Source organism: Papaver somniferum, chromosome 11 (genome assembly GCF_003573695.1).
Source record: "Papaver somniferum cultivar HN1 chromosome 11, ASM357369v1, whole genome shotgun sequence".
In the NCBI taxonomy this organism is placed as follows: Eukaryota; Viridiplantae; Streptophyta; class Magnoliopsida; order Ranunculales; family Papaveraceae; genus Papaver; species Papaver somniferum.
In genome coordinates this window covers 56,949,128-56,976,730 of record NC_039368.1, presented here as the reverse complement: position 1 = coordinate 56,976,730, position 27,603 = coordinate 56,949,128, and the positions used below count along the sequence as shown (strand labels likewise).

The window sequence follows — 27,603 nt, the reverse complement described above, 5'->3', positions numbered from 1 at the left end:
TTACAAAGATAAAGTCCCAATGTCTGTCATCAAACAAGAAATCAACTCATTGTGGAGAGAGTACAGAAACAAACAGATCAGACCAATGGGTCACAACCTGATGCTAGTCATATTAAACACTGACGAAAAAAGAGAAGAAATCATCAGAAATGGCCCATGGTTGATAGGGGAAGTCTTGTTCGCGTTCAAAAGTTCGTTCCTGGCACTTCTGCTAGAGACTATGTCTTCACCCACCAGGAATTTAATGTTCAATTTAAACATCTCAAACTTGAACATATGAACTCTAGTCTTATTGATGAAGCTATTGGTTTTATTGGGAAGAAGATTTGGACCAAACCTGAAAACTGCAGGCCAAGATATAGGAGCACTGTAAAATCAAGAATAGAAATTGATCTCACGAAGCCGTTATACAGGGGTGGCTGGTGGAAAACTATTACTGGGAAAGATGTATAGATTCGCTATCACTGGGATCTACAACCAAAGAAAACATGTCCAAAATGTTTTGTGGTAGATCACAGAGAAGATGCCTGCATGAAATACGAATATCTGTTGTACCTTGACAGTCTAACTGAGGAAGAATATGAAGCTTACATGCAAGAGGAGAATGGAGCTGCTGAAGAAAATAATGCTGAGGCGACTATATCAAACCCCATGATGGAAGAACCAGTGGAGAATGAAGATAGTGATGAGTCTAGGCAATCAAAAAGAATGAGAAACTCATCTATGAACCAAGAACCCTCTATGAACCCACATAATATCCATGTGACTCCACCAAAAAACCTTGAGAATATTGTTGTTACTGGTATGAACAACATGGTGAACCCGGAGGTGGCTCTGCATAATTCAGAAGCAACACATTCTGCACCTGCAAGCAATTATGTTAGAGACACTGCTCAGGTATATACTATTCCAACTTTCTTAATTTTTTCGGCTCTCAACTTTCATATCTTCTGCTTTAGTTACTGCTATTTAGAATGCCAATTTTTTTTTACAAATTCTAGTACTTTAAAGATTGAAAGTAATTGCTTTAGAAATTTGTCAACCATTTCAAATATGAGAATCATAGCTTGGAACTGTAACGGATTTGCAGACAAGGAAACTAGAAACTATGTTAATGACCTAAATAAAATGATAGATCATGACATCCTTTTCCTTCAAGAAACAAAAATAAGTTCATATAAAATTACTAGACTTACAAAGCCTCTTAATTTCCCAAACATTTTCTATGTTCCTTCAGTTGGTAGAGCTAGAGGAATTTGTTTACTTTGAAAATATGGATTCAAGCTTGATATCATTTATCGTGACAAAAATATGATTTATTGCTTAGTTACTAGCAACCCCTCTAAGCCAACTTGGCTTTTGTCCTGTGTCTACGGTTCTCCCTATCCTCAAGAGAGTAAAATATAATGGGATTTTATTAAAACAGTTTGTGAAAATTTCAATATCAATGCCCCATGGGCTCTTATTGGAGACCTGAATCTTATTTTACATGAAGAGGAAAGAAATAATAGCAATGGCTCTACTTCTAAAGTTTCCAAATTAGCTCAAGATGTTCTAGATGCTGGCCTTAGTGATCTAGGATTCCATGGAAATCCATTTACTTGGACTAGCAACAAGCATGGAACAGGAAAAATTAGATCTAGACTGGATAAAACTTTAACTAATCCTGAATGGCTAATAAACTTCCCTGATTCTTGTTTAAAACATCTTCCTTTTTTGGGATCTGACCATTGCCCTATATTTCTAAACTTGTCCCCTAATGATATTTGCAGGTCAAGAACATGAAAGTTCTTTGAATGTTGGTAGCGTGAACATTCATGTAAATATGAAATTCAGAAGGCTTGGTCAAGAAGTTTCAATGGTTCAGATGGATTCAAATTAGATAAGCAATTATTAGAAATAAGGAGACTTCTTTCGTTATGGAATAGAAGTACCTTTGGTAATATACAAGAAAATTGAATGCACTGCAGCAACAACTACAACTCCTACAACAACCAAACTCAACCAGAGATAACACTCAGCTGGTTAAAGAAGTCGAAAGAGAAATCGAAGAATGACATATAAGAGAAGAGGAATTCTACAGGCAAAAAAGTAGAGATATCTTCTTTAATGATGTGGATCAAAATACGAAGCAATTTCATATGCAAGCAAACAAGAGGAGGAGTAGAAACATAATAGAAACTTTACAAAAGTCAGATGGAAGCTGGTGCATTGGCAGAAAAAATCTTGAGAAACTTCTTAATTCTCACTTTAAGGACATCATGAGTTCAATAAGTCCTTACTCAGATGCAGCCCTGCTTGATTTATTACCAAGATGTATCACTGATGAGGACAACATTGCACTCACCAGAATCCCAGATGAAAACGAAATTACTCAAGCTATCAAGTGTATGCAACCATGGAAGGCGCCAGGGCCAGACGGTTTCCCTCCAGGTTTCTTTCAAAATCAGTGGTCAGTTGTCAAAGACGAAGTAGTAAATATGGTGCAGCCCTTTTTTAGTTCCGGTAGACTGTTGAAGAAGATGAACAAAACAAATCTCTGTGTCATCCCTAAGACAACTTTTCCGCACACACCAAGTGACTACAGGACAATTGCTCTCTGGAATTCCACCTACAAGTCAATAACAAATATTATGGCAACAAGGTTAAATCCCCATTTGGATAAGTTCATCTCTCCCATGCAGGCAGCCTACGTACCAGGTAGACAAATAAGTGATAACATCACTTTATCTCAAGAACTTATTCATTGCATGAAGAAAAAGAAAACCCAAAAGCATTATCTAGCTATGAAATTAGACATGATCAAAGCCTTTGTTCACGTCGAATGGAGCTTCCTAAACGATATTATGCTGAAACTGGGCTTCTCCACAAAATGGTGCCATCTAATATAAGAGTGTCTCTCGACTACAGAAATTCAGATACTTCTTAATGGTTCACCTTGCCAGTCTTTTAATCCAACAAGAGGCATACGACAAGGCGACCCAATATCTCCTTATTTGTTTCTGATTACAATGGAAGTCTTCACCAGAGTTTTGGCCCAAGCTGAGAGCAATGACGCAATACAGGGAATAAATATCTCAAGAAAAGCACCCCAAGTGACTTATCTGCTATTTGCAGACGATTGCCTCATTTTCGTCAAAGCAGATATGCACAATGTTAATAATATCCTAGAAATTATTAACAAGTTCAGTGTGATTTCAGGGCAGCAAATCAATTTCCAAAAATCGGCTTTCTCTAAACATCTACCACCAAGACATTGTAGAATGCTCTTGAGAAGATTAAAGATGAAGCAGATGTCATTGGATGAGAAATACTTGGGGATCCCTTTATTTTTGAAGAGAAAGAAAACCTTATCTTTTTCATCATTAGTAAACAACATGAAATCTCGACTCAAAAAATGGAACGGGAAGTTCTTCAACCAATCTGGAAGATCATTCATGGTGAAGCACGTCCTCAATGACCTGCCATCGCATCATATGGGGGTATTCAAAATCCCAGAGACCACTGTTCGCGAGATGGACAAAGTGCAGAGAGACTACTGGTGGAAAAAACCACAAGGAGGAGGTGTCTACATTACTAGATGGCCAAAAATGTGCAGAGATTAAGCAACATGAGGATTAGGGTTCAGGGATTTACAATGTTTTAATAATGCACTCTTAGCAAAGGTTGCACGGAGACTATGTCAACAACAACAACAGCTATGGGCAATTGCTTTAAAGAAAGATACTTTCCACTCACTACTGCTCTTCATGCAAATAAGAAAAAGAATTCAACTTGGGTTTGGCACAACATACAAGGTATGATGGAGTTTGTAAAAACTTGGAGTTTTTGGATTGTCGGAGATGGCAGCAAAATCCACACTTGGAAAGATAACTTGATCTCAGGAAGACATTGACCCTCAACACCAGAAGTGAGCTGCGATGAAGCTGAGAGATATACAATGGTGTCTAATCTTATTAATCCACAAACCAAAACCTGGAAAGTGGATATTATCAGAAGACTGTTTAACCATGAGGATGCCGAAAGAATACTACAAAAACGTTTACCTGCAGCTGGTGATGACAGGCTGGTCTGGACTTTAACACGCAATGGCCAATTTACAGTAAAATCGGCGTAGAACAAGTTGATGGAGATTAAAACAAATAAGCAGGAATTCTATGAAGAAGACACTGCAAAAATATACAAACATATTTGGGGAATGGATACTCTTACGCGGTTAAACATTTCATATGTAAATGCTACACAGATATAGTACCAAGTAGCGAGAGAGTGGCTAGAGAGATGAGCTATATTGGAGAGCATTGTGCAGTATGTCAACAAGGCATCGAAACAACTTCGCATATCCTCAAAGACTGTCATTTCTCAAAAGCAATTCTTTTAGCAACCCCTGGAGAAAGTAGAAGTGCTCAGACCAACAACAATTCAATTGCAGATTGGATTGAAAGTTGGTTTGAAGACCCTGTGAATCAACTAGTTGAAAACTGGACAGTGAAGATGTCTAATACCCTCTGGGAAATCTGGAAAGCACGATGTAAGTGCGTTTTTGAGAATGTCAAGCCAAATCCAATATCAGTAATAAGAAGCATTCAACATCTTAATGACAGCACATGGAAGGAGATGAAAAGGAAGATTAAACATGTCAGTCCAACAACAGCAGCAAACAACACTCATCCATTGCGACAATGGATACCTCCTCCTAATCCTTATTATTTGATATGTTGTGATACTCCTTACAAAAAAATTAATGATTTACATCACTCAGGAATTGGTCTAATCTTGAGAAATTTTGCAGGAATCTTTGAGAAAGCAAAGTGCTCCTATGCAAACAGACTAGAGAGTGCAGAACAAGCTGAAAGTGAAGGTCTATTGCAAGCTATGGAATGGGATGAAGAGTTAAAGCTTCAACACATCAACTTTGAATTGGATGCGCAAGTTATAGCAGAAGCAGTTCACAAGGATCATCATTTAGCAGCTTGGGAAAATCACTCTACTATCTTAGTCATTAAAGAAAAACTATGCAACAATCCATTATGGAGTTGCAAATTTATTAATCGCAATTGTTATAAGCCAGCAGATCTTTTGGCTAGGCACGCTAAATTCTCAAAGTTAGTAGGACTTGGATTAACAATCCACCGAACTTCATTGCTCATGCAATCTTAAAGGATGCAGACAATGTTGTACCCTTTCTTTAAGTAATGAAAATTTTCTCTTTGCATAAAAAAAAAATTCTAACATGCAAGGTTTTGTACAAAAGATTCATTTTTGTTAATTTCCTCTTTTATATCTTAATTATTGATTATATAAGAAATTTATTAGAATACCCGTTAAATGTTGGATCAAATATGAATATGGAAACGTTAGAAGTCGTTGTTGTTGTCTCGTCCTTTCGTGACACTTTGACCAACTTGTGTATCAATTTCTATGGAAAAATCGGGCACTTTCGTGAGGCGGAATCCACCATGCATGGGACTGAAGCGGATGGGCCGAACACCGGGATAATACGGACCGTGCTCACCCCTCTCTGTCGGTTTTGGCCGATTTTACTTTATTCGGTCTGTAAAGAATAATTGAAACTAGAAACCATTTTTCGGGCATTCCTTAAATCTTTCCCTCCGCACAGTCGATTCTTCCTTCCTAAAACCGCTTCTTCTCGATTATTCCTACAGGGGGTTAGTCGTGGGAGAGTTCGAGAGATTTTAATGTATTTGGGTTTTCTCCTGTTAGTCCTGAGGGAGTTTGAGGGAGTCTCTCCAAATCCCCGTTAGTCGTGGGGGAGTTTAGAGGAGTCTCCTAAACTCCCTAGAAAACACATGTTAGTCGCTGGAGAGTTTAAAAAAAGCTCTTGAACTCCCTGTTAGTCATAAAACCCTACAATACTAGGGAGTTGGTTGCTTTGGGGAGTTCGAAGGAGTTTTTAGTGTATTTTGGTCTCACAACAAATCTCTCAAAAGAGTAGAGATTTTAGTGTATTTTGGTCTCACAACCAAATTTGGTTCAAAATCTTTCTTTTCAAATCATACGAATTTCTCAAATCTCACCAACAAAAATGTTGTTCCCAACAAGATGAAATGATTGTCAGATGATGGCCATTATGATACGGTGAAACATTTCTAGGAAAATATTAGGATAGTGATCTAGAGTCCATGAAAACATGTGGATATATAGATTTGTTTAGATCTACATATCCCGTAAGATGCACCAGAAAAAAAAATGTAGAAGTCTTCACAATTAGCGCTTCCCTGAGTTGAATTACATTACCACTTCTGCAACCACCGTCAAAACTATTTTCTCACCACTACCATCACCACCTATAACCAACCACTACTCCCTTAACCACCCCAAATAAGAACCCTAATTTTAGAAATAAATAAGATTCAATAAATGCTATAGCTCAGAGAAAAGATTTTGAACCAAATTTTAATTCCATCACAATACGTGACACATTTGGTCGCTCTCGGTGGACAGTTAGTAAAAACTTCAACAGGAAAATGTGGAAAAATGTTCGTGAACAAAGGGAGTTAGAATTGTATGGAGATTGGAGACCGTTAAATTGAAGGGAAAAAAAATTATCTCGTTGCACAAAATAACATACTATTGATACACAGATATGATCATTTTCATTTATTTTTTTTCTTTTGATTAAAGATCAATGTTATTTGTAAATGAGGGTTTATTGTTTCTTAAAAGAGAATGAGTTAGGAGTGAACTCTCTCAAACTCCCCCAAACTCCCTGAACTCAAAAACACCAAACTCTCTCAAACTCCCTACACTCTCTCAAAATTCCTGAGATTTAAAATACACTCAACTCCCCGTAAATCACTCGAGGACTAACCCCTGTCATATTCTTCCGAGTATATTTCTAAGGCTCCTTTCGGGGTTTTCTTATTTCCAGGATGTCTGTTCTAGATCTACCTGATGAAATATGGAGGAAAATATTAGAGATGGGTGTAAAGAACTCCAAATTAGGTTTTAAGGATCTGTGCTGTGTTTCAATTTCTAATAGACGCCTCAATAGATTATCCAGTGAAGACACTTTATGGCACAATTTACTAACCCTAGATTTCTCGAATAATTCCTCTTCATCATCGCAAGCATTTCAATTTAAATCCTTGTACAAATCCAGTTATGAGAAAGAGAAAAGCCGAAAACTGGCTGTTTATAACCGAGCTGTTCTTAGAGTGGAAAGTCAGATTTTTGTGCACACTACAAAGATTAAGCTATTACGATCTCAATTGATGGATGAAACCCAGAGATTGAATTCGACATCCAAAGAGTTAAGTCATTTACATAATGTCAGGTACACAAAGCTATCCCATTTTTTTGTGGTTTTATTTTAGGTTATGACTTTGAGGTTTGGAATTTACCTCTATTTTTCTTTCTCATTTTAGGACGGCATCAGTAGCTTTAAATGTTTGGCAGCCGGATATTGTCCGAGGTAGACAGAAACAAGTAGTTGAGCAATGTACTGTGCCCATTGAATCTCGCATTCGTGCTTTAGGAATGGAATATAAACTTTGCAAGCAACAGATTGCAGTCTTTGAGAAGGCTTATGTATGTGTCTAGTCCAATACATTTGCTAAGTTGTCTTTCTTGTTTCGTTTTTGCAATTACTTATTGATTGTTTTTTTGGTTTTGCTTACAGAGAGATGAGAAGCAGAGGCTAGACACAACAAAAAAACAGTTGGAATCGATGAAGTATCACCCATTAAGGGATTATAAACTGGCAGAAAAAATAGTCGGTCAGAATATTCAGCCAAAGAAGAAGCTGAAGACTAGCAGCGAGAGTAAGTTATCTACCTTAGCTGTTCTGTGGTTTTGGTTGTGAAGTTGTCTTGGTTTTTCCATTCTTTCCCGAACCATGTTATAGCTATTAGTTTCCGATCTTTGGTTATTTTTTCAAGAGAATCTATGCGGTAGGACTAGGAAAAATGGACGGTGGGTTACAACATCAGTTATTGGATTTTTTTTCTTATCATAATCTCTTCTAATGCTGTTATCACTTCTTAAGCTATATAGTGGGTTGTCAAGGCACTGGATTAGAAAAAAATCATGCGACTTTGGGCACACTAGTTTTTGGATATCATTATTAAGGTTTTCCAACTTTCATATTGACTCTTTTGGGATATCGCTGTATGGGGATCCTAATTGCTGCATGTAGTTTCCATCCATTTTCTAGTTATAAGCTCATAACCTTTGCAATTCTTTTGTTTCATCTCTCAGGTTCAACCTCAACCAGTAAGTAGCCCTTTCAAATGGATGGAGGCTTTTCCATCAACCAAATTCCATTTGGGCTCTTACCATGAAAGCTAGGTACTTCCCTACCACCAATCCCTTCCATGCTTTCTGTAACTCCACTACTTCTTGGGCCTGGAAGGATGTCTGTAAGGGTCTAATGTTGATCAAAAGAGGTTAGCATATGGGAAGTAGGTAAACATATGGAAGGACAATTGGATACATAACCAAATAACAGCATCGAAGGGATAGGAGAATGTTTAGGGGTCAGAATTATGAGCTGGTAGCTGATCTCATTACGGATAGTGGATGGGATGTACCAGTCCTTTATGGCCTGTTTGATTGGGAAATAGTGGTGAGGATACTTATTTTTTCACCTGACAAGCCCAAGGAGGTTACTTTAAGGGAGGACAATAATCAAGGAAATTTCAGCAGTAAATCTCTTTATGATCTTTTGGCTAAGATGGAAGCTGAGATTGAGGATAGTATAGCCAAGAAAATCTGGAAAATGAAGGTCATTCTCAGAATTCAGTACTTCAGTTGGAAACTCAGAACTAAAATCATTCCTTTCAGTGGTTCCTTGTCTATTTACATTCAACATGTCAATCCCACTCGTGTTATGTGCAATGATACATCAAAACTGGGAACATCTCTTAATGCATTGTATTTATAGCTTTGGAAAAGCTGTACCGGCCTTCTGCTCATATCATCTGGAAACCGTTTTTCAACACACGCAGCCTAACCCAATAATCACCCTATACCAACTGTTGACAGCAAAACTGTGCCTGTATCTTACATTTTACAAATTGATATCCCTTCTAGGAATCTGTTAACTTTTGCTTATATCATAAGTAACCAATCCACAGGCTAGTTGGAGTTGAAATTATAATCATAAGTATCTCTGGTGAAACCATTGGAAGGAGAACTTCAGGAGGAAGAGCTCATGGGAAAGAAGATGGGGACTGTGTGTAGTGATGAGTGCCAAATATTGTATATATTTATCCCTTTTTGTTGGCATTTAACTCATCTTTTGTGCATTAATTTTACATTTTATCCCATATTCTGTATTTTCATTGTTTTCAAGAATAAATATTTTTCTTACTTAATTTTGTATTTTTAGGTAATAAATAAAGTTTGGATGAATAGCAGAGCGGAAAAGAGCAGAAAAGTAGTGAAAATCCGGAAGAAATGACGCAAGGAAGACGCAAAGAATGGAGCGCACGTCCAAAAAGCTAGGAATGGGCTCAAGAAGGAAGAATTGTTCTTAAAGAAGATATGGGCTTGGCATACCCAAGGCCCAAAACCCTTACCCAAACCCATTTTCTATATCCATACCCGCCTCCATTCTCAGCCGTTAGATCGGATCCATTTCATCATCCAATGGTCGCTTCTTCATCGTTCATCAAAATTTGAAGTCCCTGCAAAACACCATAGTACCTAAATTCCAAGCCTTCGGATTAGATCACATTTAGATCCTACGGTCGCTTCTTTGCCTGCGCATCAAACCTCGATACTTCCGCTTAACACTACAACACCTAACTCCATCTGGTGTCGTCAATTTTGTTGTATCTCATAATCCAACGATCGCCACATACCTCTCCATCGTAGCCGTTCGATTCAATCTATATGGGATCATCCAACGCTCTTTACTTGCTGTTCATCAAAACTCGCTACACCCGCTCAACACCCTAGCAACCGAACCCTATTACCCAAAACAAACGGACCCTTCTTCTCCATCGGGTTCTTCCTCTCTTCTTCCCAAACAACAGAGAGCTGCTCTGCAACTCCATCACCTCCACCAGCTACACCTTCTTCTCGAACCACACCACCACCACAACCACCCGACAACATCACTTTCTCCAACCCTCTAGCCTAGTTGCTTTTTCAAACCCACATCTCTCTGACCTAGGTGTGGAGTTGATGAAACAACTCGAGCTAGGGTTGCAGAGGCGTCAATTGAAGCATGAGAGAGGAGCAGGAAGGTCAGAAAAAGCATGGGTCGAGCACAGGGGAGACAAATTCAGAAATCAGTGAGTTTAATTTGGAATTTAAAAATTAGGGTTTGCAAAATTGGGGATTTTCAATTTAGGGTTTTGTTGTAAACTATAAATAGGAACTGATGTAGGATGTTAAAAGGTGTTCTTGGGCTAGCCAAGTTAACCCCCAATTTGGGTCTGAGTAGGTTTAATTTTAATTTCAGTTTCAATTTCTATTTCAATTTCAATTACACTATCAGTATTTGTTCTTCACTGTTAAACTCTGTTCTGATGTTATGTTCATGTTCTTGTGTATGTTAATGTTCATGTAAATCGCCATGTTTGTTAAGTTCTAATTCACCACTAGGGTGAGAAGTCAACTGAACTTTGTTGGTTAGCCATTTGGGTTAGACCCTGTTGAGCTCAAAACATTTAGGTTAGTAACATTCCAAAGGTTCACTGGCTTGTGATTAGTGGTGCTTTAAACAGACCATTAATGCTAGGAGTTAGTCATAATCTAAGGGATTCACAAAGCCATATTAGTTAGAGACCTAGACCCTAAATGACCTGTGATTGCCTATGCTTTAATCAGATAGACAATGCTAGGGGTTATCCAAGGACTTTAGGTAGTTAACTAACCACATGACAGGGATGTAACCAAGGTGAACTAGCTAGGTGAAGGAGAATTCTCATCCATCTTCATACACTTGCATCTTCAACTGTTTTGCTTGTTTTCTGTTTTCTTTCATTTATTTTACCTTCATTGCTCACTGTTTGTTTTCCCTCATGCTCACAGTGGTGTCTTAACACCACAATCTTTACTTGTTTCACTCACTGTTTACTGCCTCCATTCAGCTCCATGTTAGCTTAGGAAGCATCTAGAGAAGCTAGAAAACAACATTTGCTCCCCCTTGTCCCTGTGGACTTTCCCTTTCTTCCCATTCTAGCTACAATTGACCCTGTATACTTGCAGGTCAAATTGTAGGTTGTTTATAAAACCCATCATGTAGCTGCTCTGGAAGTTCTGAAATGTGCAGACCATCTGAACTGCAACAAGTTCAATCTTTGGGAGCAAATGCTCTTCTTACAAACAAATAAGAAAGTGGATGTCATTTTAGTAAGCTTGCTTCTTTTGATTATGTTTTTTGTATGGTTATCAAACCAAACTATAATGAATCTTTTCAATTTGGCTGTAATAGGGAGTAAAAACCAAAGTCCTCAGGTTTGGGAGGCAGATGTACTTTCAGGACTTGTTTGGTTCTGTAATAGGCAGTGTTGTTTCTAGGTTAAATCTCATTGCAGCGTCAGACCAAGGCTAAGGTCTCCAAAGTTACAGTTAATCAGATTGATGTCCCCAATTATTTGTGAAAGAAGGAAAAAAAAGAAAAAAAAATCTCTCCCCAGTTGTATGTTGCGAAAATCCACCGAGTATTGATCAAAAAAAAGAAAGAAAATCCAATCAATCCAGTAATAACCGTGCAATACCCTGAAATTCGGCTGTTCTAACAAATCGTTGAACAGACTTATTACAAATACAATACGGAGTAATTGGTTGTGCTAACAGTCAAGAGACTCCAGACTGGAGAACATATTTAACATGTACGAGTTGACTTTGGCCGTGTAATCAATCGGATCGAGCCAATGCAGCTGGACATCAATATCTACATCCCACTGATTCATTATTTGGCACGTACAAATTCTACAGAGGAAGTGTTTGTTTTCTTTTCTTTCGTTTCCTCTTCTGTTCGTATATGCAAGAAAAGGAAAAGGCTAAAATACTATTTGTATTGGATCTTCTCTCTCTGAGCTTTCCTTGACTCTGAAGGTTTCTTTATACGTTACTTATATGAGATTTCTTCAACCAATTGAGAAACAATTTTAAGTCTTGAGGTAGAATTCTTATCCAAGTGCAAGACGGATTTTATTCTTTACAAGGGTTTTTGGTGAGGATCCCCCACTTCAATTTTCTCATATATTTTTTTCATACGGCGTGGAATTTGAGATTTTACAATTTGGTTAACATTGGTGTTCTAGATTGTGATTAGATGAATTTTCTGTGAAATTTCGAACGTCTCTGATTTTACAGGTTATTCTGTTGAGAGAGTTTTGTAATTTGAGCTGTGCTACTGCAGATTCCATAAAATAAAATTGAATAAAGCAAAGGTATGATTTTTGTGGATTTTCCGATCAATTTTGATTAGTTTCCGATGAAATTGACGATATTTGATCTCGTAATAGTGAATTTAAGTAAGGATTTAATGGGGCACAGGCGTACATCCTGATGGCATATGATATCGAAATTTGATTTATTTCTTTATTTTTGTTAGAAATTTTAGTGATAGAACTTAGTAGCAATTCAAGTTTAGACTTGAATGTTGACGTTTTCTAAAATGTTTTTAGTGAATCGAGAGTTTGGGTTTAGAGGAAGGTACAATTTTGGGTACAAGTTAGGAGCATAGACATCACAATAAAGTTCAAATTCAGGTAGTCCATGTGAAAGTTTCTACTTTCAAGCAAAAATTGGAGATGGTATGATGATAGAGGCAAACTATTTTTGTTTGGATTTAGTTAAAAAGTATTGGCATTTGGATGTCTTTTTTACTTTTTGGTGCTTTATTTGTAGAACTAGGAGGACTTAATGTGTTCTTAGAATTTAGATCGTCTGGTAGAGATTCCCATTAAGCGCTCCAAGGCATTTTAAACATCACTTGGTCTAATCAATCTGATTTGAACTCATTTAAACGTAGGGTATCTTGAATCCTATCTGCTCATTCTTTGATGCATTATGTTTATTACTCTATTATCTGGCTTAAAAACAGTATCTTTCCATATTCTAGAGAACTTTTCCTTTCAAGTTTGTGGTTGGTATGATCAGCTTGTCCTCTGGTGATACTAAAAAATGATAATCATGGTACAGTTTACATTGACAGGGAACAGGTGTAACCTTTGAATGCCATTGAACCTATGACATCAAGAAACTTGCGGCGAAGACTCCACCACGGTGATGTAGGGGGAAAAGTTCGTGAGCATTTTAATACATCAGGAATGGAAGATTTGAATGAGCCTTTGCTAGGGCATCATGATGATAAGCACTCAGAGGTAAGATTTTTCTGTAGCTGTTATATACTGTCAGAGAAGTGGTAAAATAGAAAATGTTTGCTTAATGCCAGCTATGTCTTACTCCGAAGGGAAAATTTGTTAGGTGCAGGGACAAAATCTCGAAGATCTTTGGGATAGTGAGCGAAGAAAGGTGCAATTTCACTGGACGTTTGTTTTCTCCCAATTGATTGCCCAGTGGGCACAGTGGTTAGGTAATCAGTTCATATCGGAAACATATCAGCTAACTGTACTGAATATATCTTGATTCATCCATATGAATCACGTTGTGTCTCATAATTTCCTGCACCTATTTTGACAACTGGCATAAATATTCCTGCTTTTCCAGTTTTCCATTTATTTTGCTGACAAAATGGCTAGGAGGTGTCTGTGAACAATCTAAATATAGGTAGCTTGAATGTATTTTATATATATATATATCAAAAAACTTTTGTTGAAGTTTGAAAATGCCTATGTAACTTATCATTTTGGAAACTCAAGAGAGTTCCATTCGTTCATAGTATAGCGAGACGCCCAGAAACTTAGGTGTATATTCAAATAATCCGAAGAAAGAGATTGTACTAAAGCAATCCTGGTGAAACAAAAATATACTACTAGTCTTATGGATGTCATTCTATAGCACACTAACAGTGTGTGTCGTCCTAGGCGTTTCTTGGTCACACTCTTTTCTAATTGGCAATGTCTCCTTGTATCTTTGTAGCTAATATTGTCATTGGATCCGGGTCGCTTCTTGGGAGGCTTATATCATTTGGATCTAACGGGCAAAATAAGAATACAATGGCTTCGTTAAGTCCTTTGCAGGTGAGATTCAGTTATGTAATATCTAGTAAAGAAATGTAAAAATAATTTAACATATTCTGTATGTTTTTGTATAGCTATTTTGTGCGTTAGAATAACAGGTAGATTTTGTCCATTTGATGTAACCATTTCTTCCTCCGTATAACTTATCTCTTCCAATACTGTTGAGTTTCATGTAATGAAGTTGCTGTAGACTCCTAGTGGTAAACACCAAGTAGTGGATAAACTGTATTATATCTAATGCATCATTTGATAAATTTCTAGGAAGAAAGACTGAAGTATCTAAAGCAAAGGTTGGAGATTCCTTTTGATGGTGCTTGTGCAGAACATCAGGTCCGACTTCTTTCTTTTTTTCTTATCTTCCTGCTTGCAAACTCCTTTAATATGGGGTCAAGAGTAGGTTTTGATTCTCTTTATAAGGTTTGGGTGATCAAGAGCTTTCGGTAGCCAGTATAGTAAGAAGATGCCTGATCCCTGATCTCTTGGCACAACCACCAAGTATCTGGCCAATTCAACTGTTGGACACTTACTAGTAACTATGATGTAGTTAACCTTGAATCCCTTCAATTCAGTTGACTACAACCTAGTGCAATTTGACATTTAATTAGTTGGTCTGTTCTAGCTGAAGCACTATCTTAACCAGAGGGATTTCTCAACAGTATATTCTGGTAACACGGGGTTTGTATCTTATTCTTGATTCTCTCACCCCATATGCTGTTCGTTAGGTCCCATTGTATTGTATAGATGTACATATGCATTTGTGCATCTTACTTTCGATTATGCTTTTATGCATGGGAAGCCATTAGATGTGCTAATTATCTTACTCCCTTGAAAAGTTGAAATTTAGAAAATAAAGATCTTGCTGCTGAAAGTATTACTTGTTAATGGGATTTTTTTTCAGGATGCGCTAAAGCAACTTTGGAGATTAGCTTATCCTGGCAGGGAGCTTCCACCTCTTAAATCGGAACTGTGGAAGGAGATGGGTTGGCAAGGTTCTGATCCCTCCAAAGATTTTAGGTATATGAAGGCCATGGCTTTTTATCAATGGTGTCTCTAGATAGTACGTTTTATTGAAATTGAATATCCTTTCTTTTCAGGGGTGGTGGATATATATCATTGGAGCATCTCATTTTTTTTGCCAAGAAATACCCGGTTTGTTCCTCTATCTTATTCATGTGACTTGCCTATATCTTGAATAAGTTACTGTTAGTATTGTTAAGTTGCAGATGCATGTGAAAGCTTATGAAGTTTAAAAGGGGAGGTCATTCATATAATGCAACTGTTCTGTCTGTTTGCCAGGAATCGTTCCAAAATCTTTTGCACAAAAAAGAAGGGAGGAGAGCAGAATGGGAGTACCCCTTCGCTGTAGCTGGCATCAATATTTCATTTATGTTGGCTCAGATGTTGGATCTACAATCAGGTAAACCATCAGCAACAAATTCAAACCGAGCGAAGAACATCACCTTGCTGAATGTTCTGCGAAAGATTCCTAAAACCTGTAATATGATGTTAAGTAGTGAACTGTGGGATGTGTGGCTCATTTACTACTGGTTGTATAAGGTTTCATTGGATTTTAATGATTCTTGCAGGAAAACCTAATTCTGTGTCTGGTAGACGATTCTTAGAACTTCTTGGGAAAGATGAAATGGCATTCGATAATCTCTACTGTATAGCATTCCGGATGATGGATGCGCAGTGGCTTGCAAAGCGTGCTTCTTATATGGAATTCAATGTAAACAAATAGCTAAACCAGCTCAATCAGTTCTATATTTGTTGAGCAAGAGGATTTAGTTTTTCATCTTTTGTGTATTAACTTATATTTGTTGGGTGCTCGTCTTTGTTTTCTTCTTTTCTTCTGTGCAGGAAGTTCTGAAGTCAACTAGAACACAATTAGAAAGAGAGCTCGCCCTTGAAGACGTGTCCAGTTTTAAAGACTTGCCAGCGTACAACCTCTTGGACAGGTAGCTGCGGTGTAGCTTTTGTCTTCTTTATGAGGCAAACTACCCGTTTACACTCCTTTTTTTCAATCATACAAGTTATTTGGTATATCTTGTATCTAAATCTGTATTATTACATTATAAATTATATTCACATGAAACAAAATGTACCTGCAGAATAGAACACTGTATTTCAATTGACTAAAGAAATGAGCATTAGAATGAAGATATTCCATTTGGCTTTTAAGAATACATAATATTCCAACAATCAAATTCTTAGGTCCTGTTTGGTATAATTTTCAAAAACAGTTTTCTGTTTTTAAAAACAGAGAAAACAGAAAACAGGAGAAAACGCGTTTGGTAAGGACATTTTCAGAAAATGTTTTCTATCTGTTTTCTGTTTTTAAAAACAAAAAAATGAAAACAACAAATTATTGTTTTCTGTGTTTTCTCTTTTTTTCTTTTCTTTATTCTTTTATTCTTTTCAGAACAAAGTAAGAGATGTGGAATGACTGCAAGTGAGTCATGGCTAATATCACTATCTCTTAGACGAATCTTTACATTTGATCCGATTTAGTTGGTTTTCCTTGTTTTCAAAAACAGTTTACCAAACAATTTTTAGAAAATGAAAACAAGGAAAAAAGGGTATGTTTTTAAAACAGTGGAAAACTATTTTTGAAAACTGTTTTTCAAAACTGTACCAAACAGGCCCTTACATTCTAACAATATATATTCGCTCTAGGTCTTCCTGAACTATTACTATCTCTTCTCACGGAAGTGATGGTGTGTTTTGAGAATATCTGGAGTTTACTCCTTTTCTTAAAATTCTTATTTCTATTCAGCTTTTTGTGTTTATAATTCAAAAATCTATTCAGCTTTTCATCCTCAGCTAAACCCGTATACCCCCAAAATGCCCTGGCAACTGCCGCGTTTTTCTCTAATACAGGTTAAGGACCTGAAATTCTGAAAAAGATAATGAAACTCATGTCGCAAGGTGTGTTTCCTTTAAAGCTCCTACTTTTTCTTATGTGCTTCCCATCCCATCCCATCCCATGACTCCATGAGCTTGCTCAGAGGAGTAAAACACGAAGTGGATACGTTTTTTAGTCAACTTCCAATCTTCACTTAGTGTTGCACTTGAATTTGCCTCCACCAGAAGTTGTACTCCTTACTGATGCTGAAAGAAATCTAAATACCCAAAATCAAACTTTTCCAAGATTTTGTTCACTTTGGATCTGAAATTACAGAATTGATTTCTTCAGATTAAAGGCTCAAGACAAAGGAAAATGTGGTTAAATCTACAGAACGCTCAATATTTCTTCTGTCTGCTCACCCAGAAGCTAGGATACAACCTAACATTAATCTTCTGAAATATATCATATTCAAGAATTTATAATCTTTAAGTTAACCGACCTGGAGTTCTAATGTTCATAACGAAACTCTGAAAGAAAATTGTAATAATGCACTGAAGTTAGGGTTCAAGCCTGAACCAAAATTGCTTACAATTGTGTTGTATCTTCGATGAGGTTATGAACATGGGAGTCAAAATAGAGTTGTTTAAAGGTTTAGGTTGGTCTGAATTCTGAAGAGCTAAAGATGGATCGGTCTCCATTTATTACATTATGTTCAGATAAGAAGATTAGGTTTGGGAAAAACTGAATTGAGAGAATATTTATCAGTAACACACTGTGGAGGAGTGACACTTGGAGGGAGTTGCTATTTGATTCTATAACACAAATCTACTGTCCTGAGTCCTGACCAAGAAATTTTATAGCATTATGAGGTGCACACGCTACTACACCAGAAAGTGCAGATTTTTAGGTTAAAAGCCCGCAAATAAAATGAAACTAAAATAAAATCTATTTCCATTAAAGAAAAATTGATCCTAATTTGACATCATGAAAAACTAAAACAGAATGAAAAAAGAACAGGAAAAAAAATCCTACTTTCCATCCAACCCCAGCAACATTCGAGTCTTTTGAACAACCCAAACAAACACCTACTTCCCCCAATCCACAAACGCAAATTGGAGACATCAATTTCAAACAACCCCTACAGAACACCACCATTCTCTGAAACCAGACCTAAACACAACGCTAAAAATCCCAAACACAAACACAAACACATAGAAAATGTGGATGTATTTGTTCATGATGCCATCTTAATTTTCTTCGAAAATTTAAGAACAAATTCTGATAGGAAAAGGATATGGAACTGATGCTGATGCATTCCTTGCTGAAGTACCATTACTGTTCAGATTCTCTTCTCCTTCCACTCCTAGACTTCCCAATAAATCTCCACTATCAAAATCAATTGAGCTGTTAAAGAAAGTATCAAAATTAAGTGCATTATCTTTCTCTTCAAGACTTCCGAATTCCTCCTTAGTAGCGTTAATCCCTTCAAATAGACACTCAATGTTATCTTCAAACCCGCTATCATTAAACAAATCAGGTAGCTCGCCTGATTTTTCAAGATCAATGTTGGGCACTGGTAGTGGGTTGAATCCTGAATCCATGCAAAGACTCCATGCGTTATCCTCCATCGGGTCTACCATTACCGGAGAGTGATCATTGACAGATTGGGGTAATTCAGGTGTAAGGATTCTAGATGTCATTTCATGTGATTCAGCAAAATATGAACAAGAGGGTGACTGTTGATATTGTTGACACAGTTGTTGTGGCGGAGATGGAGACGGTGATGGTGATGGTTGTGTGCATTTTATTAGGCCACTGTAATGACTAATATCGAAATTAGTCACTGCATTCATTCCTCTATGCTCTATTGCCGCAATGTCATAAGCAGCTGCAGCTTCTTCTTGTGTACCTGATAAGAAAAAAAGGAAACTCAGTGCTATGTTTTTGGTCATGTAATAACTTCAGATTCCATTCGTGCCACATCATCAAATAGTACACGTAGGACAGAATCTATAATGGACCCACTAAGATTGTGTTAAGGTAAGCTTGGTCAAAATCTTTTCAATACAACTGGTCCACCAAGACACTAACCATGGGGACCATGATACGGACAGTACGGTCAGGGTTAGACAAAAGTTCGAAACACGTGACTATATCACGTGCTAGGTTGAAAGTGCATGCACATGCTATCTCACGTGAAAAATGACCTCCCTCCGGCACTAAACGACAGTATGAATAACACCTATTGCCGGAAAAATATTAAAAGAATATTCCGTCAGTATCTGACACACCTAGCCGGTGAAACTATGACATAGTAGACTGCACAAGTAAATAAAATAAAAATGAAATGGAGTTAGGGATCTGAGATTTATTACTATATGTTCCCAAGTAGAGATATTTGTTGCCCAAAACACGCCCAATTCTTGCTTCCCAGCGCCCATTGTGGTGGTGCCTGCAGTAAATTCCAGCAGTGTGGGTGTCAAATTTTGTACATAAGAAACTGAGTTACAGGCAATGTGAGTGAGACCGAGACTAATTACCTTGCGACGCCACGATATTTAGATACACCCCTTGAAAATCCACTACTGCGACGACGCAGTGAAGCTAAATACTCTTCCTTGGTCACTAGTTGCATGTCATCGAAATCCTTTTGATATGTGATGAACTGCACACAGAAAAAAACAAATCAAACCATAGGAAAAAATGATTCCATTTGTGAAAATACTAATTATAAAATGCAAGAAAATTAGATAAATACCGGGAAATTGAGGATAGTATCAGGGCCCCAGTATTTGAGAGCCGCAAGATCATAAGTATGAGCAGCAGCTTCTTCATCATCATATGCACCTGTTATACAACAAAAATCATATGCACTATTAGAATAGATTTACTAAAATGACATCCGGTGGTCAGCTTCAAAATACAATGGGTGGGTAGTCTTTAAAAAGTGTAGAAAGAAAGAGAGGGTGAGATTAGAATAGAGATGAGATTTGCAGAGAAAAGAGGAAGAAAGTGAAGCCTACAACTTACCCAAATAAACTAAGCAGGAGCGACAAAAGCGGGCAAAAGAACGTTACATTTGCAGATGCAGAGATCACCACGCAAGCAAAGACATAGTTAATCAGAAACAAAAATAAAGAACCAAAATCCTCATTAATCTAAACAACACAAGATTTTGAGATTGGAATCCCTAGCTATATCTCCTATTAAAAAAAAACTAAACCAACCTTGTCGTCCTTTCTTGTTCTGAATAGGATTCCATGAGTTCTTATCCCATAGATGAGCTTCATATCTTCCTGTCCATCTATGCCTGTAAATATCATAATCCCATTCTCAATTTCTAATCAAACCCCAATTTAAACAACAAAATTCATTAAAATCAATAAATACCCATGTTGCATTTAAAAGACATGCATGCATATCAACATAAAGATTAAACCGAATTTAACTTAACAATACCCATAAAATTCAATCAACCAAAATCAATTATGAGTAAAACAGAGTAGAAAATTGAGTATATATACCTGGTAACTCCTCTGTAAATGGAGCTTCTTCTGCCAGGGCAAGCAGCAAACTTAGCCTTTTCAGGATTAGAAGTTCTTCTAGTGCGTTTGGTCTTGGGTTTGACTGGTTTTAGTTTTGATGGAAGAGTATGAGGAGGAGGAAGAGGAGATAATGGTACTAATAACTGATTAGTAGTACTAATAAGAGAAGTAAGAGGTTTAATTTCAGATGAATTTGTACTAGAAGAGGAGGAAGAAGAAGATGAAGAACAAGAATCAGAACTATGAGGAGACCTCTTCATCATCATCAACATCATCTGCTGAATAATCTTTATAAGAAAAAAATAAAAGGAAAAAAATCTGTTCCTCTCCCTCTTTCTCACTCTCTCTGGCTACAAGTAGTACTATCTTTATCTCCTCTCTGATTTTCTGTATTTAAATAAGGGAGATTAAGAGAGTTTCACCCCTTTTTTTAACTTAACTTTTTTTGGTAACCTAAGTTTAGAAAGAGAGAGTAATGAGTTTAATGAGGAGGAATATGACTGAATGAGGAGGGTTGTAGTTATAATGAGGGAGGGATTTGTGTTTAATTGGGTTTAGAATATTTAACCCTCCTGGGGTTAATTAATTAACCAATACCTGTGGTTAATTATTACTACTTTCCCAACACTTGGCTGAAGGCATAGCCATGCTCCCAATAGGATTGCATCTCTTCACTGTTCTCTGTTGGGGTTGGGAATCTAAAGCTATTTTCTCTTTCTCTCTCTAAAATTCTCTGATTTTTTTGGGTCTAAAAACTGAAAAGGTTGAATTTTAGAAGCAAGATTTTTTTGGGTATCTTTTATTTCTAGTTCTTGGATTTTGAGGATACTGATGTCATTTTATGCTAATTTAAATTCTTGTTTTAGGTAGAAGGTGGGTTTTCTGGAATTAATTAGACCTGAGACTAATGACAAGTGGTGGAATACTCTGGATGAGTAAGTTAAAAAGTAAAAATGTGAGGTAAAATTGTTATTGGACAAAATGCTTGCAAATTTAGACCAATTACAGAATTCTTAACACATGGTTCAGCAAATTTGGATTGGTAAATGCAAAATCTGGTTAAGATTCAAATAGTAAGAGTTAAATCATTTATTTTGATGATAATAGTGAAACTTGCAAGATTACAGCCATAACTGTCAGTTGTTTTTCCCGCTTTTCTGAGTAATTTGATTTCGGAATGTACATAAAGGTGTTACCCCAAGTTGCTCCTTCTGCCTCTCATACTGCAAGATTTGTAATGGCACGGTCCATTGATGTTATTCATTGGATGGGAAGTCTGCATTGCCTAGAGTCTGAAATTGTCATTATGGTTGTAACTGCAGTGCCATCTCACATTTTCACTGTCAGGATTTGTTTACTCAACTTTGAACAGAAGTTTGTTTTACTTTTCAAACAGCTATCAATTGGAGAGATTGTTTTCCTAATTCTACCTCAAACCCATTGATTACTGTTATGCAAACGGTGACTGGTCTGGTCGTACATTGTTTTAAATTCTCCGGACGACTCGGAGTTGCGTTTTCCGTTATGACTACAATGCAATGCATATCAACCCATTTACTGTTCTGGATTCGTTTTGCTGCATTCCAAATCGAATTTATAGAGGTGATTAATTGCAATCTTCTAATTTTGAAAAGAGTTGTTCTACTCTACTAGGTAGTTATCCACAACATCTGTATACTGGCACTAAGAATGTATATTGAACGTGTCATTATGATTCTACGGTAACGCCAACGACTATCGGTTTTATCGTTATCGAATAAAGAATGTTGTATCTCTTTTCAGAAACAAAACAACACGTTGTGCTCGAAATCGTTCCATTATAGTTTTGACTGTTACTTACTGGACATTCTAATGGCTCCCATTGCATAGAAATGGCAACAACAAGCTCATATATGTGTTCTGTTTCCCAAACAGCACAAAGACAGGCTTGTTGTGAAATCTGAATTTAGAGAGCTAAATCCTAGGTGCCAATGCCATACATTGAAATCTCTTCATTAAACTAAGATTAGTTTAAAAGGAAAAGTCAAATTTTGAGGGTGCATTTAGAGACATAATATGAGAGGTAGATGGACACCTTTATAACTACTTTATTTTCTATTCATTGTCATGTTCTTTTTGTTAGGTTGCCAAATATATGCAAGAGGAGATGACTTTGATTCCAAATTCTATTTTTGGTTTTTTAGTCATTGTTTCTTAACGAGATTTTGATATCTTTGCATTAGACCGAGTGACATGGATGGTGTATTCTGCACTCATAAGCACATTTTAGTCAAACCAGCACAGGTAAATACTTCAGTAAGAAGATCCACCTAAGTTTTAACAAGGGGCCGGTGGTGGTACCATCTTTGAACCAAATGATTACTCTCTTGGGTTGGTCTAATTACCAAGACTTAATACGGTTTTATGTACAAAAATCCAATTTTGGGTTATTTCGCCAATGCTAGCTAGCCATGTTTCAGGGATGTTTCAATCTTGTTCCGTAATCTATTATTTTCATTTTTCGTTTCTTCTTGGAAAATGAAACAATCCTTCTTCTACTACAAGTACAAAATGAAAATAATTTCAAAAGATCGGTCATTGATGAGATGCTTTGTCATAAAGTACAACGACAGACAAAATTTACCAAAAGAATGAGAGGTGATGCGAGTCAGACCCCCTTGTCTGATGAAGTGCAAGGACAAGTACGAACTAAACTGAAGAGCCAGGGCAAGGACAAACTTATTAAACAGCTTTTTCAACACAAACAAATTAGCTTTACATTCAATTTGAAGTAGGCTCCATAACACAGCATTGTAACAGCCTGCAGCCTTCAGATATGCCAAGAAATCACTGAGCAGTCGTGTTTGGCTCACTGCACCCCTCTCTGTTGTTCATTCAGAAAGATAATAGGACTGCTTTCTACAGGTAAGTAAACTCAAGTGCAACAATAAGTAATAGATAACAATAACTATCCTTCTACAAAATTTACAAACAAAAAGATTACAGAATATGGACATCTATCCGTGTAACTTACATGGATTTCCTATATTACAAGAGAGATCTTAAAATGAATTCCCACTTGCACAGAGAAGAAGACCACCAGATTGAATTCTGCTCTTGAAAATAACCTTATCAAACAGCAATCTTTCATCCAAAAAAAGACTCTCTGCATCGTGGTAGGTTACATCCATGCAGTCTTTAGCATCTTTTTTAATTTCTTTTTCAAATTTCTTTATGTAACCTCTTATCTCGCTATGTATTCCAACAGCCTCTGTCTGAGCACATGCAAATGAAAACTGCAAATTCCTGGTTGGCGTTGAATCTGAATAGACCTTATCTTGATGTCTAGTAGGTGACCTGGTACTGCTTTCTGATACTAAACCAGAAGTCTGATGGTCAAGTGTGCTTTGAACCTGATCTTCTGTCTCCTGCAAATATGATAACAGATATTGTAAGGAATACAGCTTCTTCAAATTGATTCTGCTATGCTACACAAAGAAAAACCATATCAGAATTAGCCTATGTAACAACTGGACCTTATTAAGGCCAAGAGTTCTGGCGACAGAACAGTTGGCTGAGGCACTCGAATTTGTGGATGACAAAAAATTACTGTCACTATGTGGAACAGGATCTGCTGGTATATGGACAACTGGTTGGTCCTCTGGTGATGAAAAATCTGAACTGTCAAAGGTAGAAATTGATACACATTCATCTAAGTAATTCATGGCTTCTTCTGTTAGACGCTTGGACATCTTCCATCTATCAATGCTGTTCTGTTTTCACGGTTACAAGGAAAATCCTAAGTCAAAGTTAGTTCACAGAAAGAAAGCAAAATGAAATATAAAAGACAAACATTTTAAAGAAGTGGCACCCCCTCTAAGACTACCTTAAGAAAGTAAAAAGGCAAACATTTTAGAGAAACAGTATACCAAGGCTATCTAAAGAGATGGAATCCTCTAAAATCAAAATGGAACAGAGTACCAGACCATTTTGATGATCCAAAAAATGAATCTTAGATGCAGAACGGATCTGATTCTTATAGAAGCTATTAAAAGTGATTATGTTACTTGCATAAAATCTTAAGTCACTCATCAACAAGAGATCAGAAAACAATATCAAGTTATACTTTTCTCCTAGGTCGAGATCGTTGAGGTTGAACGCTCTTTGGCTCTGGTAGTATCTCCTCTAAAATTCTGCCCAGCTCTTTCCCACGGTGCTCCTCAACAGCCAGATCTTCCCGGAGTTTCTTAGCCCGTTCTTGCGACTACAATTGCAGATTTGTGTTAGATGGAATACCAAACAGAAGGCGGGACAAGCTAAAAATACAGTAAACACAAAATCTATCACATTCCGAGGTCTACAAGAGTATCTATCTCTTTAATGTGCTCTGTATTTCACGAGAATGAGTTTCTTAAAGAGAAGAAGACTGGATCTATGCAGGACACTATTAGCTGATAATGGAGTTTGTTCGGCAGTCTTTTTGTCCATAAATCTATCACATTCCGAGGTCTACAAGAGTATTTATCTCTTTAATGTGCTCTGTATTTCACGAGAATGAGTTTCTGAAAGAGAAGAAGACTGGATCTATGCAGGACACTATTAGCTGATAATGGAGTTTGTTTGGCAGTCTTTTTGTCCATAAATAGGATGAAGTAATGCTGCATCTCACAATTGTACCGAGGGAGAAAAGTTCTCACCATAATTTATGTGAAATTCAAAGAAGGAAATTTTCTGAAAATCCTATTAGTTAACAAAGATCCACAGTCTATTTCTGAGAATGTTGATAATTTCCAAGGAAATTGTAGTTCCACATCTTGACTAAGTAATCCCAGTGAGATGGATGGCATAAGCACGCACTGCTTAGCTTCTCCACTCCTTTCATCGTTTTCTTAACAAAATTACTAAATCACTCGGAAAGCTTTATATAAGTCAAATAGATCAATAAGCTTCTAAGTACAAAGCATATAATACAAGACCTGCTGGAACTTTGCAGCGTATTCCCTTCTGATCTCCGATACTAACTCAACCGCATCTGGGCTTACCAACTCAGAAGGTATATCAAAAACATTGGTTGTGGCTATGTTAGACGGATTCTTCTTTTGGATCACCTGAAATCATGATTATGTATGACAACTCATAAACAGAATCAACACAATGACTTGGAACTCGTGAACACATAACAAATAGATATAAACTAAGTGTGTTGCGGATACTTTTCAATCTTACAATAACTTTGGTTAAAAATTGTAAACATGCTGCTATATCCTGATGTAAGCCTTGAGCTGCCACTAAACCTCCTCTATTGCACCCTAAACAAGGAAAAAAGAAAACAAAGAAAAACGGAGGAACTTCATTGAGAAACTAACTTACATTTCTGAGGTCAACTTGGATCTCAGAAATAGCACGCCTTACTTCAAATCGGACAGTTTCATATATGCCACCTTCACCTGCTGGATGATCTCCATCAACAGGCTGAGCCAAAAGGAGGATATCAGGATGCCGCACTAGCCTGATCTTTCTACTAATAGTAAAGAAAAGTTGACGTACACCATACAATTATTCTCGAGATATTCAGATTGAATGATTAGTAGGGTGGAAAAAAAAACAAGAAACACTTTGATTTGTTCGGAAACAGCTTTGATTGTTTTCTCTTCAGCTTCGGAAAATGAACTTGTGGAGACCCCATCATCCGACTCTGTAGGTAAACATGCCTAAAGTGCAGCACATGTATCAGATACTATACTTGTAATCATCTTCCACATAGCTGGGGAAGGGTTTGGTAATAAACAGATTATGAAGGCAATATTTAATGGACTTACAGACTCCGAATGTGGGTGCTGACTAGACCATGTTTGCGGAGTCTTCGTCCGGTTCAACCTTTCAGATGAGCTTGAATTTATATTACTAACCCTTTTCTGCAAATAGGCTTATCATAGTTCAAACTCAAACCCAATAGCAGATAACAGAACTTTCAAGTGTGAGTATGTTAAAACACGCATTTGAAAAAGCAATCCAGATATCGCAGCCAAAGGTTTAAATACTATCAGGTCACATAATCATATGGAACGGAATCAAATTCTTGCATACAATGTGTATCAAATCTGTTGTGTTTGTTTCTCAAACTTTTAGATATGAAGTTGTAAGATGTACAAAAACAAATCGAATCAATTATAAATATCAATGAACAAAGAACAAACCTCAGAGTTGTCATAACGTCCCCTCGAAACTGTATACTGTTGACAAGCTTCGACCACTACGCCTCCCTGTATCTACAGTTGACAAGCTTCGACCACTCACTTCTTTCGAAGCACCACCGTACTTATTTACACATTCAGAGTTCCTGACAACTGACCTTCCCCTTCTATTATCCATATAACCGTCTGATTTCGTAACCGATTCATTAAATTTGGATGCCTTTGGATCAAATTTTGCAACTCTACTTAAAGTTTCGGATTCTAATAAATCTGGTGGTGATGTACTAGTACTACCAAACAAAGGGTTATCTATTTTATTCAAGAAATCAACAATACTACTAGATGATGAAGAAGTTCTGGATAAGGCACTTACACTTCTAGATCTTCTAAGACTACCTTTATTACTCAAATTTTCTTCCTTTACATTATTATAAGTTGTAGAACTAGTGCTGGTTCTTGGATTAGATGAACTAGTTCCAAAATTCCCTCTTTTGGTAGTCGATTTGAATGCTGAAGCCGCCATTTCTTACCCAGAATCTAATTTCCTTCCTTCGAGGGAACTAATGTGACAAATAAAAGGGTTGAATAAGATTAAGAACCCATGAAGGATACTGATGAGACAAATAAATGGATGGAATAAGATTTCAAATACCCATGAAGGGAACTGATGAGACAAATAATCAAACCCTAAAATATTCTAGTTGCATAACCTTTTTGGTATTAAGAACAAAAAGGTCGATTGTATGGGTAAATTATGAAGCAATGATTATTTTCGTACAGGAAACCAAATTTGAAAAGAGAAATTTAGGTAGTATTTTTTTTTGTTTTTCATTTGTAATCTTTGATTTTTACGAATGAATGAAAATGGCGGAGGATTTTACAAGAAACTGTGAACGTCACTTGTACAAAAC

General features: G+C 36.9%; 6 protein-coding genes across 9 annotated transcripts; 4 read left to right on the top strand and 2 right to left on the bottom strand.

The window, feature by feature from the left end:
• Positions 1 to 3,011: 3,011 nt before the first annotated feature.
• On the top strand, positions 3,012 to 3,605 carry LOC113324442. Its single transcript, XM_026572762.1, has one exon. The coding sequence runs from the start codon at positions 3,012 to 3,014 to the stop codon at positions 3,603 to 3,605; it is 594 nt and encodes a 197-aa protein (XP_026428547.1).
• Positions 3,606 to 3,679: 74 nt separating this feature from the next.
• Positions 3,680 to 5,160, top strand: LOC113324441. The gene is made up of 2 exons (XM_026572760.1): positions 3,680 to 3,797; positions 4,247 to 5,160. Exons 1-2 carry the CDS (start codon positions 3,680 to 3,682, stop codon positions 5,158 to 5,160), a joined length of 1,032 nt encoding a protein of 343 aa, XP_026428545.1.
• A 1,678-nt stretch (positions 5,161 to 6,838) lies between these two features.
• LOC113320858 (F-box protein SKIP24-like) lies at positions 6,839 to 9,413 on the top strand. 2 transcript variants are annotated; one of them, XR_003346321.1, is made up of 5 exons: positions 6,839 to 7,297; positions 7,389 to 7,551; positions 7,643 to 7,784; positions 8,221 to 8,310; positions 9,353 to 9,413. XR_003346321.1 is itself a non-coding variant. In XM_026568753.1 (4 exons), the coding sequence occupies exons 1-4, from the start codon at positions 6,894 to 6,896 to the stop codon at positions 8,241 to 8,243; spliced, it is 732 nt and encodes a 243-aa protein (XP_026424538.1). In that variant the 5' UTR covers positions 6,839 to 6,893; the 3' UTR covers positions 8,244 to 9,290. The 2 variants fall into 2 exon arrangements, 1 of the variants encoding a protein (XP_026424538.1); XM_026568753.1 differs by lacking the exon at positions 9,353 to 9,413 and having other exon boundaries at positions 8,221 to 9,290.
• A 2,405-nt stretch (positions 9,414 to 11,818) lies between these two features.
• On the top strand, positions 11,819 to 16,299 carry LOC113322700 (ELMO domain-containing protein A-like). Of its 3 annotated transcripts, none has more exons than XM_026570842.1 (11): positions 11,819 to 12,151; positions 12,295 to 12,371; positions 13,139 to 13,307; positions 13,417 to 13,519; positions 14,026 to 14,126; positions 14,388 to 14,456; positions 15,025 to 15,140; positions 15,221 to 15,275; positions 15,423 to 15,543; positions 15,713 to 15,855; positions 15,987 to 16,299. In XM_026570842.1, the coding sequence occupies exons 3-11, from the start codon at positions 13,173 to 13,175 to the stop codon at positions 16,086 to 16,088; spliced, it is 945 nt and encodes a 314-aa protein (XP_026426627.1). In that variant the 5' UTR covers positions 11,819 to 12,151; positions 12,295 to 12,371; positions 13,139 to 13,172; the 3' UTR covers positions 16,089 to 16,299. The 3 variants fall into 3 exon arrangements, with proteins under 3 accessions (XP_026426627.1, XP_026426626.1, XP_026426625.1); XM_026570841.1 differs by having other exon boundaries at positions 11,894 to 12,151; positions 13,126 to 13,307; positions 13,411 to 13,519; XM_026570840.1 differs by having other exon boundaries at positions 11,895 to 12,151; positions 13,411 to 13,519.
• Positions 16,300 to 17,897: 1,598 nt separating this feature from the next.
• Positions 17,898 to 20,994, bottom strand: LOC113322699 (ethylene-responsive transcription factor WRI1-like). The gene is made up of 7 exons (XM_026570839.1): positions 20,499 to 20,994; positions 20,202 to 20,284; positions 20,005 to 20,013; positions 19,733 to 19,821; positions 19,515 to 19,639; positions 19,350 to 19,426; positions 17,898 to 18,883 (listed from the first exon to the last, which is right to left on the bottom strand). Exons 1-7 carry the CDS (start codon positions 20,792 to 20,794, stop codon positions 18,240 to 18,242), a joined length of 1,323 nt encoding a protein of 440 aa, XP_026426624.1. The 5' UTR covers positions 20,795 to 20,994; the 3' UTR covers positions 17,898 to 18,239.
• A 2,434-nt stretch (positions 20,995 to 23,428) lies between these two features.
• On the bottom strand, positions 23,429 to 26,054 carry LOC113323116. The gene is made up of 5 exons (XM_026571375.1): positions 25,869 to 26,054; positions 25,475 to 25,606; positions 24,625 to 24,762; positions 24,035 to 24,271; positions 23,429 to 23,926 (listed from the first exon to the last, which is right to left on the bottom strand). Exons 4-5 carry the CDS (start codon positions 24,248 to 24,250, stop codon positions 23,561 to 23,563), a joined length of 582 nt encoding a protein of 193 aa, XP_026427160.1. The 5' UTR covers positions 24,251 to 24,271; positions 24,625 to 24,762; positions 25,475 to 25,606; positions 25,869 to 26,054; the 3' UTR covers positions 23,429 to 23,560.
• Positions 26,055 to 27,603: the final 1,549 nt, after the last annotated feature.

Excerpts from the sequence above, each read along its gene's own strand:
- LOC113324442 (XM_026572762.1), top strand. The coding sequence starts at position 3,012 with ATGGAAGTCTTCACCAGAGTTTTGGCCCAAGCTGAGAGCAATGACGCA.
- LOC113324441 (XM_026572760.1), top strand. The coding sequence starts at position 3,680 with ATGTCAACAACAACAACAGCTATGGGCAATTGCTTTAAAGAAAGATAC. Across the intron at positions 3,798-4,246 it reads GGTTTGGCACAACATACAAG|ATATAGTACCAAGTAGCGAG; the intron begins GTATGATGGAGT and ends AATGCTACACAG.
- LOC113320858 (XM_026568753.1), top strand. The coding sequence starts at position 6,894 with ATGTCTGTTCTAGATCTACCTGATGAAATATGGAGGAAAATATTAGAG. Across the intron at positions 7,552-7,642 it reads CAGTCTTTGAGAAGGCTTAT|AGAGATGAGAAGCAGAGGCT; the intron begins GTATGTGTCTAG and ends TTTTGCTTACAG. Across the intron at positions 7,785-8,220 it reads GCTGAAGACTAGCAGCGAGA|GTTCAACCTCAACCAGTAAG; the intron begins GTAAGTTATCTA and ends TTCATCTCTCAG.
- LOC113322700 (XM_026570841.1), top strand. The coding sequence starts at position 13,173 with ATGACATCAAGAAACTTGCGGCGAAGACTCCACCACGGTGATGTAGGG. Across the intron at positions 15,544-15,712 it reads GATGTTGGATCTACAATCAG|GAAAACCTAATTCTGTGTCT; the intron begins GTAAACCATCAG and ends TGATTCTTGCAG. Across the intron at positions 15,856-15,986 it reads CTTCTTATATGGAATTCAAT|GAAGTTCTGAAGTCAACTAG; the intron begins GTAAACAAATAG and ends TCTTCTGTGCAG.
- LOC113322699 (XM_026570839.1), bottom strand. The coding sequence starts at position 20,794 with ATGATGTTGATGATGATGAAGAGGTCTCCTCATAGTTCTGATTCTTGT. Across the intron at positions 20,285-20,498 it reads ATTTACAGAGGAGTTACCAG|GCATAGATGGACAGGAAGAT; the intron begins GTATATATACTC and ends TGATATTTACAG. Across the intron at positions 18,884-19,349 it reads TCTCTACTTGGGAACATATA|GTACACAAGAAGAAGCTGCA; the intron begins GTAATAAATCTC and ends TTTTCTTATCAG.
- LOC113323116 (XM_026571375.1), bottom strand. The coding sequence starts at position 24,250 with ATGTCCAAGCGTCTAACAGAAGAAGCCATGAATTACTTAGATGAATGT. Across the intron at positions 23,927-24,034 it reads GAACTCTTGGCCTTAATAAG|GAGACAGAAGATCAGGTTCA; the intron begins GTCCAGTTGTTA and ends TCATATTTGCAG.